Raw genomic sequence first — 13,887 nt, 5'->3', positions numbered from 1 at the left:
ATGAATCTGATGACTTCAGAAGGCCCCATAGCCAATCCTGTGTTTGTGATGGGAAGCATGTCTCAGGTGCCCGTGTATCCACTCAACCAACCCCAAGTCCACCAAATTTCTGGGAACCCACCTGGTTTGGAGCCGCCTGTGCCTATGCAACCTGCCCAGAGATCCTTAAAAGAGGCCAATGTTTTAGGGGTAAGTGAGATTTCATACTGTGTTCACTGGCCACATGGCTGGAGTCAGGAATGGGAGGAAATATGGAAATATAGAAACTCCAAATCCAGCAAGTGGGGCTGGAACTGACCCAGTCTTGCCAAACTCAGGTCTATTAAGAAGCTCAGCTCTATAGCATCACCAGGGCTTCCATGTGGGACCTTGTACTATCTATCTTGGGTATTTTAGTAAAGATAAAGAAAAGCAACAAAGAAGCAGTAAATTAAAATGTTGGTCCTGTTGCCTGTATCCATGTTGACCCATGTGGCCTCTGGAAGAAGGTGGGTCCAGTGAACTAGAAGGTAGATTCTAAACCCAATGTGCTGGGTGGGACAACGGAAAGCCCATTTCATTGCTTGGGTGAATGAAAACACACTTGGATTCTCTGTTGTTGTTGTTGTTGTTAATCCTCACCTGAGGATATTTATCCATTGGTCTTTTAGAGAGAGGGAAAGAGAGAGAGAAAGACAGAGAGAAACATTGATGTGAGAGAAACACTTTGATTTGTTGCCTCCTGAATGCACCTGGATCAGGGCCTGGGCCTGGGAAGGGGAGGAGCCTGCAACCAAGATATGTGCTGTTGACCAGAATGGAACCCGGGATCCTTTGGTCCACAGGCCAATGCTCTATCAACTGAGCCATACCAGCGAGGGTAAGACTAGTATGAATTCTGATTCAGACTGCCTTGGTTCAAATCCTAGCTTCACCCCCATATACAACTCATAGTAATGTCAATGGATACAACCGGTATGGAGGGCTATCTGTATCTGCCAAATTTTAAAATACACAATAATTCAATTTCGGAGACTTGTTCTTCAGACATGCTTGTACACATAAGAAATATGATATGTATGAAGTTATTTATTGCAGCTCAGTTTGTTATAGTGAAACTGGCACAAACTACCCTCATTGTCTTTTGCCTGCTGCTGTGAAGCCAAATATACGACACCATTGCTGATGGAAGGAAGGAAAGTGATTTATTTAGGTGCTGACTACCTGAGAAGATGACAGGCTCATGCCTTAGCAACCATCTTAACACCTCAGGATAGACAAAAGGCTTTTATAGAGGGATTGTGGAAAAAGGGTATTAAGGCATTCTGATGACATTAGTTTCACATTTCAGCTCTCATGGGTGTTTGATGATCTTTTTCATGTCTATCAGCACCTGTTTTTTTTTTTCTCTCTCTGTGGGTTTTATTTCTGGCATCAGGATGTTACAGGCCTTGCAAGCCATCGGCATCTACTACACATTTATGGTAGAGGCCAGTGAAAAAGGGAACTGGAACTGCTTCTGCTTAAATATGAAATTATTAATATTTTAGACTGTAAGTTTTGTTAGTATATTCTTACTTTTACTCTTTGATTAATCAATTAGATGTAATGTTTTTTATACCCTATACTAGTGATGTCAAACCTTTTGAGCTCGGCATGTCAGCATTTTGAAAAACCCTAACTTAACTCTGGTGCCGTGTCACATATAGAAATTTTTTGATATTTGCAATCATATTAAAACAAAGACTTATATTTTTTATATTTATTTTATATATTTAAATGCCATTTAACAAAGAAAAATCAACCAAAAAAATGAGTTCGCGTGTCACCTCTGACACTCATGTCATAGGTTCGCCATCACTGCCCTATACCCTGTTACAATAGGAAAAGAATGGAAACAACCAAAGTATTCATCAATATAATATCAGTTAAATCTATATATTATATGTCTAAAGAATGAAATGTGATGGCGCTATACAAAGGAAGCTCTTTGCCTTGGCTGGTGTGGCTCAGTTGTTTGACCATCATACCATGTATTCAGAGGTTGCCAGCTCTATTCCTAGCCAGGGCACATGCCCACTGGCAGACGCCATCCCCAGTAGGGGTTGTGCAAGAGACATCCAATCAATGTTTCTCTCTCAACAATGTTTCTCTCTCCCCCTCTTCTTCCTCTCTCTCTAAAATCAATGATAGCATATTTTTAAATACAAAATATCTTTTTTAGATAAAAACAAAACTCCTTGGCTTCTTGTGTCATTATATGGACATACCTCCAAGTTATATCATTATTGAGAAAAGTGATTGGGGGCAGACATTTCATATAATTTGCTACCATTTGTGAAAATTTAATGAAATAATATACAGTATTTGTATTCTCTGTCATGTTTGTGCTATGTACACATATACAAATATATATATACATATACAAATATGTGTGTGTGTGTGTGTGTGTGTGTGTGTGTATCATTTGGGCAAGAATATATATGTTTCCTACAGCTGTCATAAAGTACTACCAATGGGGTAGCTTAGAACACAAGGAATTTACTGTCTCAGTTCATAAGTTTGTAATCATAATATCCATGCAGCCAAGCTCCCTCTTAAGGTTCTAGGGGTGGATCTGTTCCAGGCCAGTCTCCTAGCTTCCAGTAGGTCCTTGGCTTGTGGCAGCATAACTCCCATTTGGCATCCTCCTATGTGCACGTTTCTCTTCATATGGAATTCCTTTAAAAAGATAGCAGTCATATAGGGACCATGCTATGATAGTATATTTCATATTATCTAACTACATTTATAGCAACCATATTTCTAAATGAGATCCCATTCTGAGGCATTGGAGATTTGAACTTCAAAATATTAATTTGAGCCCTGGTCAGAGTTGCTCAGTTGTTAGAATGTCAGTCTGTGTACCAAAGGGTCACAGGTTTGATTACTGGTCAAGGGCACATACCTGTGGGAGGCAGCCAATTGATGTGTCTCTTGCACGCACATCTGTATTTCAGTATCTCTCTCTCTCTCTCTCTCTCTCTCTCTCTCTCTCTCTCTCTCTTTTTCTCTCTCTCTGCCACTCTATCTCCCACAGTCTCTCCCTTCTGCTCTCTTTAAATATCAATGCAAAAAATATCCTCTTGAAAAGATTAAATATATATATATATATATATGCCAGTGCACTGGTGCATGGATTCATACACATTGAAAGGAAATTAATTAGAAGGTGGCTGGCAGGGCAGGACTGGGCGAGACTGGCTGGACATGCCCTGGAGCCAACCTCCCATGGTCCCTTCCCGGCTGGCTGCACCTGGGGTGGCCCTACACCTTGAAGGGCGTCTGTGGAGTGAGCAGGGTACCTCCAGCAGGTGGGGTCCCTCGGCCTGGCCTGCTAGGACTGGGCCAAAACTGGCGCTCTGATATCCCCCAAGGGGTTCCGGATTGCAAAAGGGTGGTTCTCAGGTGACGCACCCCAGAATTGGGCTCCCTCCTATGGCTCCAGGGTGCGTCACCTGAGAAACGCTGGTGCTAAGTCACCATAGATCAGCAGCTCTTGTGTTGAGTGTCTGCAACCTGGGGGTCAGTGAGCATCATAGCTACCAGTCAGAGAGTGTCTGCCCCTCTGATAGTCATCGCATGTCATAGCTACCAGTTGGACAGTGGGATGGTCGCTTAGCCATATATATTAGGGAGAGAAGACCCAATCAAATCCAAAACAATATTTCAAAGAAATAAAAGATGAGCACAAAGACTTATCTACAAAATGATGTTCATTGCAGTGTTGTTTATAATATGGAAACATATTATACCTGCCCAATATATCTGGGCAATCCTTAAAAAAACATATATTCAGAGAATACTTAATACCATGGGAACATATTGATCATGAAATATTAAGTTAAATATGCAGTCATTTTGTATTATCAGTGTATATATTTGAAAAAAATAATTGAAGGCTATACACCAAAATATAAGTGGTTGTTTTCTTTGAGTGGGGTGAAATTATGGGAAGTATTGTTTCAATTATACATTTTAAATAGGACTTTATTGACCAAGAGAACAAAATATTTATTAAAATTAAAAGGAAGCACAAGGGAACAGGGTTAAGATCCAGCCTGAAAAACAAAGGTGTCAGCTTCTGGCTCCCCTGACAGGCCATCCAGATCCTGATCGGCCTGATACACATTGGCCTGGGCATCATCCTGGGGACCATGCTGCCTGGGACCTTCGTAAGTGTCTCATTCTATGGAGGCTATCCCTTCTGGGGAGGCATCTTGGTAAGTAATGTCGCCCTGCAAGTGAGTTCCAGAAAGTGCCAACATACTCAGTTCCACCTTAGCAAGTGGTGTATTTTGCTGCAGAAAATTTCCGGCCAATAGCTTTCTAATTAGTCCACCTCAATAGAGCATGTGGGCTGTGAAACCAGCTCAGGCCTTGTTCACCAAGAATATTAGTCCTCTTGGGAAGCCACAGACTGGGTGGCTAAACAACAGACATTTATTATCTCATAGTTCCGGATGCTGGAAGTCCAAGATCAAGGTGTGGGAAGGGTTGTTTCTTCCAAGGCCTTTCTCCTTGACATGTAGATGGTCATCTTCCTCCGGTGCCTTTACCTGGTTTACCCTTTGTGTGTGTTTGTGTCCTCATATCTCTTCTTATAAGAACATCAGTCATACTGGATTAGGGCCCACCCATATAACCTCATTTAACTTTAATCACTTCTTTAAAGTCCCTATCTTCAAATTTAGATCCTCTTCAACTTATGATGGAGTTACATTTCAATAACCCATCATAAATTGAAAATATCCTGAGTCTTCCCTAGCTGGTTTGGCTCAGTGGATAGAGTGTCGGCCTACTGACTGAAAGGTCTCGGGTTCGATTCCGGTCAAGGGCATGCGCCTGTGTTGAGGGCTCGATTCCCAAGGTGGGGCACACAGGAGGCAGCCAATCAATGTTTCTCTCTCATCATTGATGTTTCTATCTCTCTCTCCCTCTCTCTTCCTCTCTATAATCAGTAATAAAAATATTTTTTAAGAAAAGTGCATTAAATACTACACTACAGAGAATAGTGGTTTACCATCATGATCTCATGGCTGACAGGGAGCTCAGGCTGGCTGCTTCTGTCCAGCATCATCAGAGAGTATCTTACCACATGTTGCTCACCTGGGAACGATAAAAATTCAAAATCCAAAGTACAGTTTGTATTGAATGCATAAGGTTTTCACACCACTATAAAGTAAAAAAAAATCAGAAGTCCAACTATAGTGAGTCTGGAAACAACTCTACAGTCACATTTGGAGGTCCTCAGGGTTTGGACTTCAAAAGATGGATTATGAGGAGATAAAATACAGGTAATAACAAGTGACAGTCCTGCAAGTGGGCAGCTTTCTAATTAGCCCACCTCAGAGGTAAGGAAACCTTTTCCTAGTTCATCAGCCCAGTGCACACATGTTGTTCAAATCAGGCCCACAGCTGGAGCTCCAGGAGAAGAACATTTCCACCAGGGTTAAGAGTGGCTGTCCAGTCACAGAACAGTCATGAAGCAGTAGGGACTCAAATCTGGAGTTCACTGATGGGCTCAGAGTCCACCGTTTTGCAAAATATTTGTTATATTAGATATTTTTGTTTGCTTGTTTTTTTCTGGAAAAGCCCACCATTTTTATCACATTCTCAGCGTGATCTAGAACCCCTTAAAAGGTTAAGAACAACAGGTCCTTTCTCTTCTCCAATATATTGCCTTTATGATTCTTTTCCATTTTCCTTAGTGTCTTCCCTCCTACACACACACACACACACACACACCACGTAATCCAATCCTTTTCTCACCAACCATCTCCTTTTCTACCGGCTATAACAGTTTTTCTCTCAACTCACATATCTATAACCCAAGGCAACTTTTCTCACAAATGATAAAACTCCAGAGTAACCTGGACATCAGTCAAGTCACCATATACCATGATATTTAAATAAAATAGCCTATAGTTGTCCACCACCCTCACACACACACACACAGCATCTGCAAAATGGTAGGATTTAGATTCTTGGGAGTATTTTTAACTGAGCACCTGCTCTCTCTTGATCCCATTCGTGTCTCATCTTCTGAGACCTAGGGCCTCTCACGGTTTTGCACAGACCCAAATTTGGAACTCAGCCAACCATAGACACGTGTGTGTATACCAGATTTCTGTGAAGTTGGGGAAATGGAGAAGACTAACACCACAGCCACAAAACAGTTCCTATTGAGTATTAGATTCTCTTAGGCATTTCAAAGGCCCTGGTGGCCATCTCCCCTCCCACCAGGCTGCTCAGGTCTCATCAGCCCTCATGACACCACCCTCCCTTTTTCCTGCAGGACACTTAGGCTCTTTGTTGCCTTTTGACTCCAGGACTATCTATTTCCTAAAGATCATACGGTCCTCCTTCAAACCAAAGGCCCTCTCCTTAGGTACCTCAGCAGGACCAGCAGTTTACATAGGGCTGAGTAAAGCATTTATTAAACCATACCTGATGCCCTCCCTGACCCTCACTAACATCAGGGAATCCCATTAGCCACTATGATTGCAGAACACCAATGTTGAAATAAATGCACTCAATCTACCTGTTACACTCGTAGTTGTTCCGCACCATAGAGATGCAGCATTCTTCTGAGTAACTAAAAGGACTAAAAGGTACTCACCAAATTGTAGATGGGCAAAGACTGACCTTGGGCTTGTATCTCAAAGCAGTGAAAATGCAAGAACCCCTTCCTTCTTCCCTCCAGAGCCCCCGTGCCTGAGTATTGGTATTCTCAATGAAAACTTACTCTAGCCACCTGTACCTTCTAAGAGGAATGCCATTTTTCTTCCGGGAGGCCAACAAGATATGCATGTGGGAAAATAAAAGGCAATAAAAGAAGTAATTGTATTGAATATCTACTATGTACAGCAAGCATGTCAAACTCAAAGTCTAACACAGGCCAAATAAACAAGGTTTAAGTTCATGTGGGTCGCAAAAAAACAAAAGCTTCAATTTTCATAGAAATGTAGGTTTGTTTCAATAGGGGCATGCTGAATACAAAGGGCTGAAATAAATGAGTAATAATTAACATAAAATAATAGAAAATTTTAATAAAAATTAATATTTTTTTCTTAAACATTAACTTACCAGAAACTGAATAACTACACAAATTAATAAATGTAACGCAAATAAACCTATTTTCCTGTTCTCCGAAAGTGAAGTATTTCCTGTTGTGCACACCAAACAAATCAGTCCAAGACTAATGACATGGCAATTGACTGCTAAAATATTCGCTGCTAGTATTAGTGGAGAGAAATGGTGAGCCTGCGCATAAGGCAAGTAAGGGAAATGAATGCAACACGATTATGATAATCAGTCATTATTGAACATTGTACTTTGTTATTAATAATTATGTATAACAGGATATTGTAAAAATTAAGTAACAACACTTTTATTAAAATGTTTCTTACATACCATTATATTGGCTGGGCTGCAAAAATATTTGTTGTGGGCCTAATGCAGCCCGCAGGGAGTGAGTTTGACATGCTTGATGTACAGGATCTACTATGTACAGGATCTAAATGTTAGAGGCAAGTGACAAATTATCCTCATATATAAAGAACCAGGGTCTGTCATGACCTAAACATCTGGATGGACAACTGAACACCAGGCTAGGGTCCTGGCCGGCGTGGCGGGAGTCAGTCCTGGGTCCTGGTGGCCTGTGGGATGGCGGTGGGAGGGAGCTGTGGGAATGGAGCCATGCTGTCATCGGACTGGCCTCTGGTGCCCGTAGGCTCTGGGGAACCAGAGCCATGCTGCAATCCGGGAATCTTGGTTCCTCCCCACCCTGGCCCACAGGCCCTGGAAATCAGAGCCATGCTGCGATGGGACTGGACCCTACCTGAGGGGTCCCAGATTGTGAGAGCATGCAGGCTGGGATGAGAGATCCCCCCGAGTGCACGAATTTTCATGCACCGGGCCTCTAGTCTCATGATAATAACACTTAGGAAGATATATAGTTTCTCCCATTTTTTGAAGAGGAAATATACACTAAGAAAAATTAATAACTTACCTAAGATCACATGAGTTTCAAGTTAGAGTTTAAAACCAGATATACTGGATTCTAAAAGATATATTATCCCAATTCACTGCCCTGTCTAGTGATGCAAAATAGCTCTTCCTTCCTTCTTTCCCTCCTTTTTCCCTTCCTTCCTTTATTAATGAATTGCTTTATTTTCCACAAGTTGAGTGGGAGGTCCCAGTAGAGGATCCTAGCATGTATGAGAGAATATGTGTGAGACAAAAAACATGGAAGCCTGGAAGTGGGGCCCTGACCTGTAACCACTTTCTAAACTCCCTCTCTTCTGTGCCAGTTCATCATTTCAGGATCCCTCTCAGTGGCATCAGAGCAGCTACCAAGATCTTCTTGCCTGGTAAGTCACATCCTGAGACAGGCTCTCTGAACCATGGACTCTTAGGAGAGACACACAGCAGGGGAAAGAAGCTCACACACAATGTCTCCTTCATCCTTGCACCTACTTATAACCAGACACAGGGCACTGACACGCATGCTCACTCATACTCACTTACAACACCACATGAACCTGGACAGAGTCACAAATGGGAAAGAGTCCAGAAGATTTGGTGGAAGGAAGTGCAGCATCAGGGTGTGGAGAGACAGAGAGAATAACTTTCCTAAGAGGATCTTACAAGAGGAGGCAAAAAGCTACCTGGGGTGCAGGGCTCCCCTCCAGCAGAACAGGCACTGACTGTCTGCAGCACATGGAGCCCAGTTCCAACATTTCTACAGGGAAGCCAGGGGAGGCTCAGGCAAAGGAATCCTTCCAGACTAGTTCTGTGAATTAACATGGACAAGGCTTTGTGGTCCTCAAGCACTGGACCAAAAAAGTACCTTTGTTTCTCTTATGAGCAGGTTATGTGGCACAAGGAGCCCCAAACTGAACCAGTCCCAAACCAGATGAGATCTATTTTAAAATCTCCACAGGGAAGATCAATTCTGGGCATGGCTCTCTGCACATGGGCCAGAATCATGGAGCATCAGAACCTGTCACATCCTAAAACACTTGGGCTAAATCTTCAGGCCATTTCCTGTGAGATAAATGAGTCAAGTGTTTCCAAAACATTATTCATGGGATACTTATCCCACAAGATACTTCATGAAGATGGTTAGATAAACTTGGGAGGGATTTCTATTTAGTAGTCTCCTCTCTAGGTGATCCTTAATCCTTGTTAAAGACTCTGAGAAGTCCTGCACAAAAGACCTATTTAACTTTGTTCAACCCAGGTGTTTTCAAAGTTAATTTTCCATCAAATCCATTTTGAAAAATATATCTCTTTACTTGCCTCACATCTAGAGTTCTATGAATTCACATTATGAAGCACTTGTTGAGTCTCTGCTCATCTCAGCTGCAATTGTTTTCCTCTCTCATACTGTCCCTCTGTGTCTTCTTCAGCTGAAAGGTAGCATGGGCCTGAGTATCGCCAGTGCAGTCTGCTCTGTGCTTGGAATCATGCTCTTCATTGCAGATATGGTTATCAACTCCCTATATGTCCACAACAGCTCCCATCCTTACAGTGAAATGGTAAGTATCCCTCTTGACCAATGCTCCTTTGGGCTTCACCTGAGCTATCTTTAGGAAATCATTGGAAAACCCCACCAAGCTTCTTCACCAAACACCAAAGGAAACAGAGGTGTTCTCAGAATCACAACAGTTTCAAGTCCCTTACCTGTAGCTTTATCGCTGTTACTCTAAGCATGTGACTTTTCTTAGTATCACTTTCCATGTTTATAAAATATTACCTACCTTTTGATATTGTTCAGAAAATTAGATGAAGTTATACAGATAATGCACTGGTACCCACCAACCTGTACATTTACTCACATGCTCGCCTTCCTGCCCATCTTCATGGACAAAGAGGTCATCAAAGGTGTTCGGAAAAGGAGCAGATAGTGAACACTTACGTTTTGCAGGCCATCTGGTCTCTGTTGCAAGTACTCAACCCATTGTGAAAGCAGCCATAGAAATGTATAAATGAATGTGCCATCCCATACCAGTGCTATAAAGTAGAAATGTAATGTAATCCTCGAATGTGACTTTACATTTTCTAGTCTCTGTATTAGAAAGTGAAAAAATAAGAGGTGAAATTAATCTTAATAATACATTTATTTGACCCAAAAAATCCAAAATGTCATTTTAATATGTATTAAAAACTATCAATTCAATATTTTGTGTTTTGGGGGCCACATCGTTGAAGTCCAGTGTGTATTTTACATTTACAATGCATCTCGAGTCCTCGGGAGCCACTTGGCTACTAGATGGGAGATTGCAGCTATAGATGAGTCTTCATGTAAAACCAGTGTCTCTTTCTGCACAGCAGCCCTGTCCTCTCTGCCCATCCACGGTTATTACTCCACGTGTTTCTCTCTTCTCCCTAATCCCCACCTCCCTTCTACATCATTGTGTGCCGTTTGCTACAGCTTTTCCATCAGCATCTGAATACACGTTTGTTTTCTTTCATCCTAAAAAACAAACCAACCTTCTCTCAGTTACTGTAGCTATCCTCCCATTTCTCTTTCCCTCTCTGCAGTAAAGTCCTTAAAACAATTATCTACCTCACAGTCTCCAATTCTCTCCTCTCATAATCTCTTAAACCCACTATTATTAATCTCTTAAACCCACTATAGGCATACTTTCAGCCTCACTTCTCCAAAAGCCTCCTCTGCTCAAAGTCCCCAATCATTCTTCCTCTTTGGTGGATTTCCCAGTGGCTTTCAGGCCCTGATGCTGTTGTTCCTGCACCCATACTGGTTGCTCTCTTCTCTGTCCCTTTTGCTGGTTTCCCCAATTTCTCACGCTCATTCCCCAATCTTCTTCTGTTTCTCTCTCTACTCCCTGCCCTGGCAGTGTCATTCAGTCTGGTGACTTAAAACACTTTCTCTATGACAATGACTTCAAATGCATAGTTTCCCGTAAAACATCTCTCACAAACTTCAGTCTCTTGTATCCAGTTGTCCACACACCATCTTGAAATTAACCTATCCAAAGCTAATCTCCAGATTTTACTTCCCAAACCTTCTCTCAGGTTGCCTTTTCCAGGTTGATGGCAACTGCATCCATGCAGTTGCTCAGGACAAAAACCTGGTGAAATCATTGACCCAATCTCTGTTTCCTGCATCTCCCAGGAAACTCTTCAGGGAATCCTGCTGGTTTCACCTTTGAGCATCCAGAATCCAGTCACTTTAACCAGTTTGTCAGTCACCAAACTGGCTAGAGCCACCACCACCTGACTTCTAATCTCAGTTCTGCCAATTTCTGATAGGAACTCTTCCATTCTGGCCACCCCCACACTTTTGGCCTCACTCCAGAAGAAGGAGGGCTGGACTTCAACATAGCTTAGCAAAAGATGACCCAAGGGACAGGGTGCTCGAAGATCTCAACAAGCGTTAATAATACTCTCCAAATAATAACTAAGCTGCTTGAGGAACCCTTCTTCCTCGTGGGAGGGTGTTTTTTATTTTATTTTTCAATTACTGTTGATATACAATACTATATTAGTTTCAGGTATACAGCATAAGGATTAGACAGATATAACTTATGAGGTGACTACATACTCTATATTGTACTTTAATTTACCTCCCTGTGACTATTTTTATAACTCCCTATTTGTGCTTATTAATAACCTTCACCATTTTCACCCATCCCCCCAGCCCTCCTCCTATTAGAAGCTTTCTTTATAAAACTGTTTTTGTTTAAAAAACAGATTTGAAAAGGACCAGCATCATTTGTAAAGGCTCCTCCTCCCCATGCTTCTGTGATTCCTTGACTAAGGCATCACCATCCTGCAGTTCCCTTTGCCTAGACACCAACCCCACATCATTGAATCTTCTACTGAGAATGAATCTGTGTCTCCTCGTGCCCCAAGGCACTATTTTTGGCTCTTTTCTAGCTCTTACTAAGTCTGATTTAAATTATGACTACCTCCATCTGTATCTGCCTCCCTCACCAGATTTTGCCTCTTGGGATGCTTTCTCAATCTTTCGTAGCAAGCAGATGTTTAATAAGTGCTTGATAAATTGAGAGGGAAGAGAAGGAAAGTGCTAAGGAGGGGTCTCTCCACGAGGGAGGATTCTCTGAGCAGGCAGCTATCACCAATGCCATTTTAAAAATCATAATTGACAAACATTTGTTTGGTGCCTACTGTGTGCCATACACTTTCACTTTCATATATATTTTTTTAATATATATTTTATTGATTTTTTCGCAGAGAGGAAGGGAGAGGGATAGAGAGTTAGAAGCATTGATGAGAGAGAAACATCGATCAGCTGCCTCCTGCACACTCCTCACTGGGGATGTGCCCGCAACCAAGGTACATGACCTTGACCGGAATCGAACCTGGGACCCCTTGGTCCGCAGGCCGATGCTCTATCCACTGAGCCAAACCGGTTAGGGCTCACTTTCATATTTATTCTCTCCTGTAGTTGGAATCCAAATGGTTATTGAGGTCATTCATCTCTTTTCCTTTCTTGATTAAGGTGGATTTCTACCTAAACTCACCCCCTGATACAGTGGAAGATCCCATTTTCCTGAGCATTGTTGGAGAACAGCAAAGGAAGGGCTTAGATGTCTCCTGGTGCTCACCTGAAATTGACTACTGCTGAATTAATTCCATTTAAGGATCTTTTTACTGACTGTTTACCCAAGTTAAAGACAGTCCCAATTGCTTCTCTCCTCCAAATGCCACAGTCACAAGCCAGGAAGATTGTTTTAGTAACTGACTTTCTCTACAGGTTCGGAGGAATAGTGGAGGTAACTACTGATGCCTGGAGGTTAGACATCCCTGCTTTGTAATGTGTTAATTTCTCATAAGATACCTTTCTTTGCAGATTCCACTTTCCCTTCATGTTTCTAAGTCCCGTCTTTCTCCTCTATTTCTTTGCTCTTTCTGAGGACTGCCCATACTCCCAAATTTCTATTCACTTCCTACACGAAACAGTTTCACTCTTTTACTACTTACTCCAGACCCCATCTTTAGTTCTTGTGCCCTGTACCTGAAAGAAATCATTAACGCGTTTCCCTAAACAATGACTATTCTTTTCCTTAGAACAACACAGGCAGTAAGTGTTAAAATAACTCTTTTACAAACACACTTGACCCTCACAAAACCTGGTGAGATCATTTCTCCATGAGGCTGAGATGAGGTTAGAGGTCTTCCTTAAAGCCCTAACCATGGTCCATTGCAGAGCCATGCTTTGAGCCAGACCTCACACTCCCGGGCAGCCCTCATGATGTCCGTGTTCCTCCTGGTTTCAGGTCTCTGGAGTAGCTACTTCTGCCGTGCTGTTCGTCTTTATCCTCCTGGAGTTCTGCATTGCCTGCATGTCTGCCCACTTTGGCTGCAAACTGGTCCACTATTCACATAACAACGTGAGTTTTTAGGATCCTCAGTGGGTGGAAAGATGCCCCAAAGAGTATGAGAACTAATGAGGTTGTCTGGCTACCCCTTCCCACGCAGGTGCACAGGGAATCCCAGAATGTCTAAAGGCCTTTGTGCATACATAGTTTGCACTAATGCACCTCCTGTGCCTGTCTTTTTCAGGGTACTGTGGTCTTCCAAACTGTCTACGTGACAAACCCAGCGGCCAATGCAGAACCAGTGAACTCACCACCGTCTTATTCCAGTGAGGTCCAGGATTCCAAATAAGCCAAAAGTTCTAGAAGCATCGTTCCCTGGAACCAAAATAGAACTCCCTTTCTGGGCTTCTGAAACTCACCTTCTTCCTTCCCTGACAAACTAAGTAAAATGTCTTTCCAGCTGTTGGCACCTTGGACTTCATTCATTTCAGCTTGGTTAATCATGCTGTTCCTCCATTTAAAAGGAGACAGGACTTTAAAGTGGATTTGAGCA

At 42.3% G+C, this 13,887-nt stretch overlaps 1 protein-coding gene across 1 annotated transcript; it reads left to right on the top strand.

Moving 5' to 3' along the window:
- Window positions 1–13,683, top strand: LOC308524027 (membrane-spanning 4-domains subfamily A member 8-like; the record flags this gene model as incomplete). The annotated part of the gene is made up of 6 exons (XM_081098164.1): window positions 1–189; window positions 4,119–4,241; window positions 8,334–8,393; window positions 9,435–9,563; window positions 13,293–13,406; window positions 13,579–13,683. The coding sequence occupies 6 exons, from the start codon at window positions 1–3 to the stop codon at window positions 13,681–13,683; spliced, it is 720 nt and encodes a 239-aa protein (XP_080954290.1).
- Between the last annotated feature and the right edge of the window lie 204 nt (window positions 13,684–13,887).

The sequence above is a fragment of the Myotis nattereri genome (assembly GCF_964212035.1).
Source record: "Myotis nattereri genome assembly, chromosome: 9".
Classification (NCBI taxonomy): domain Eukaryota; kingdom Metazoa; phylum Chordata; class Mammalia; order Chiroptera; family Vespertilionidae; genus Myotis; species Myotis nattereri.
The sequence above is the reverse complement of the archived record's forward strand: the minus strand, read 5'-3'. Positions and strand labels throughout refer to the sequence as shown.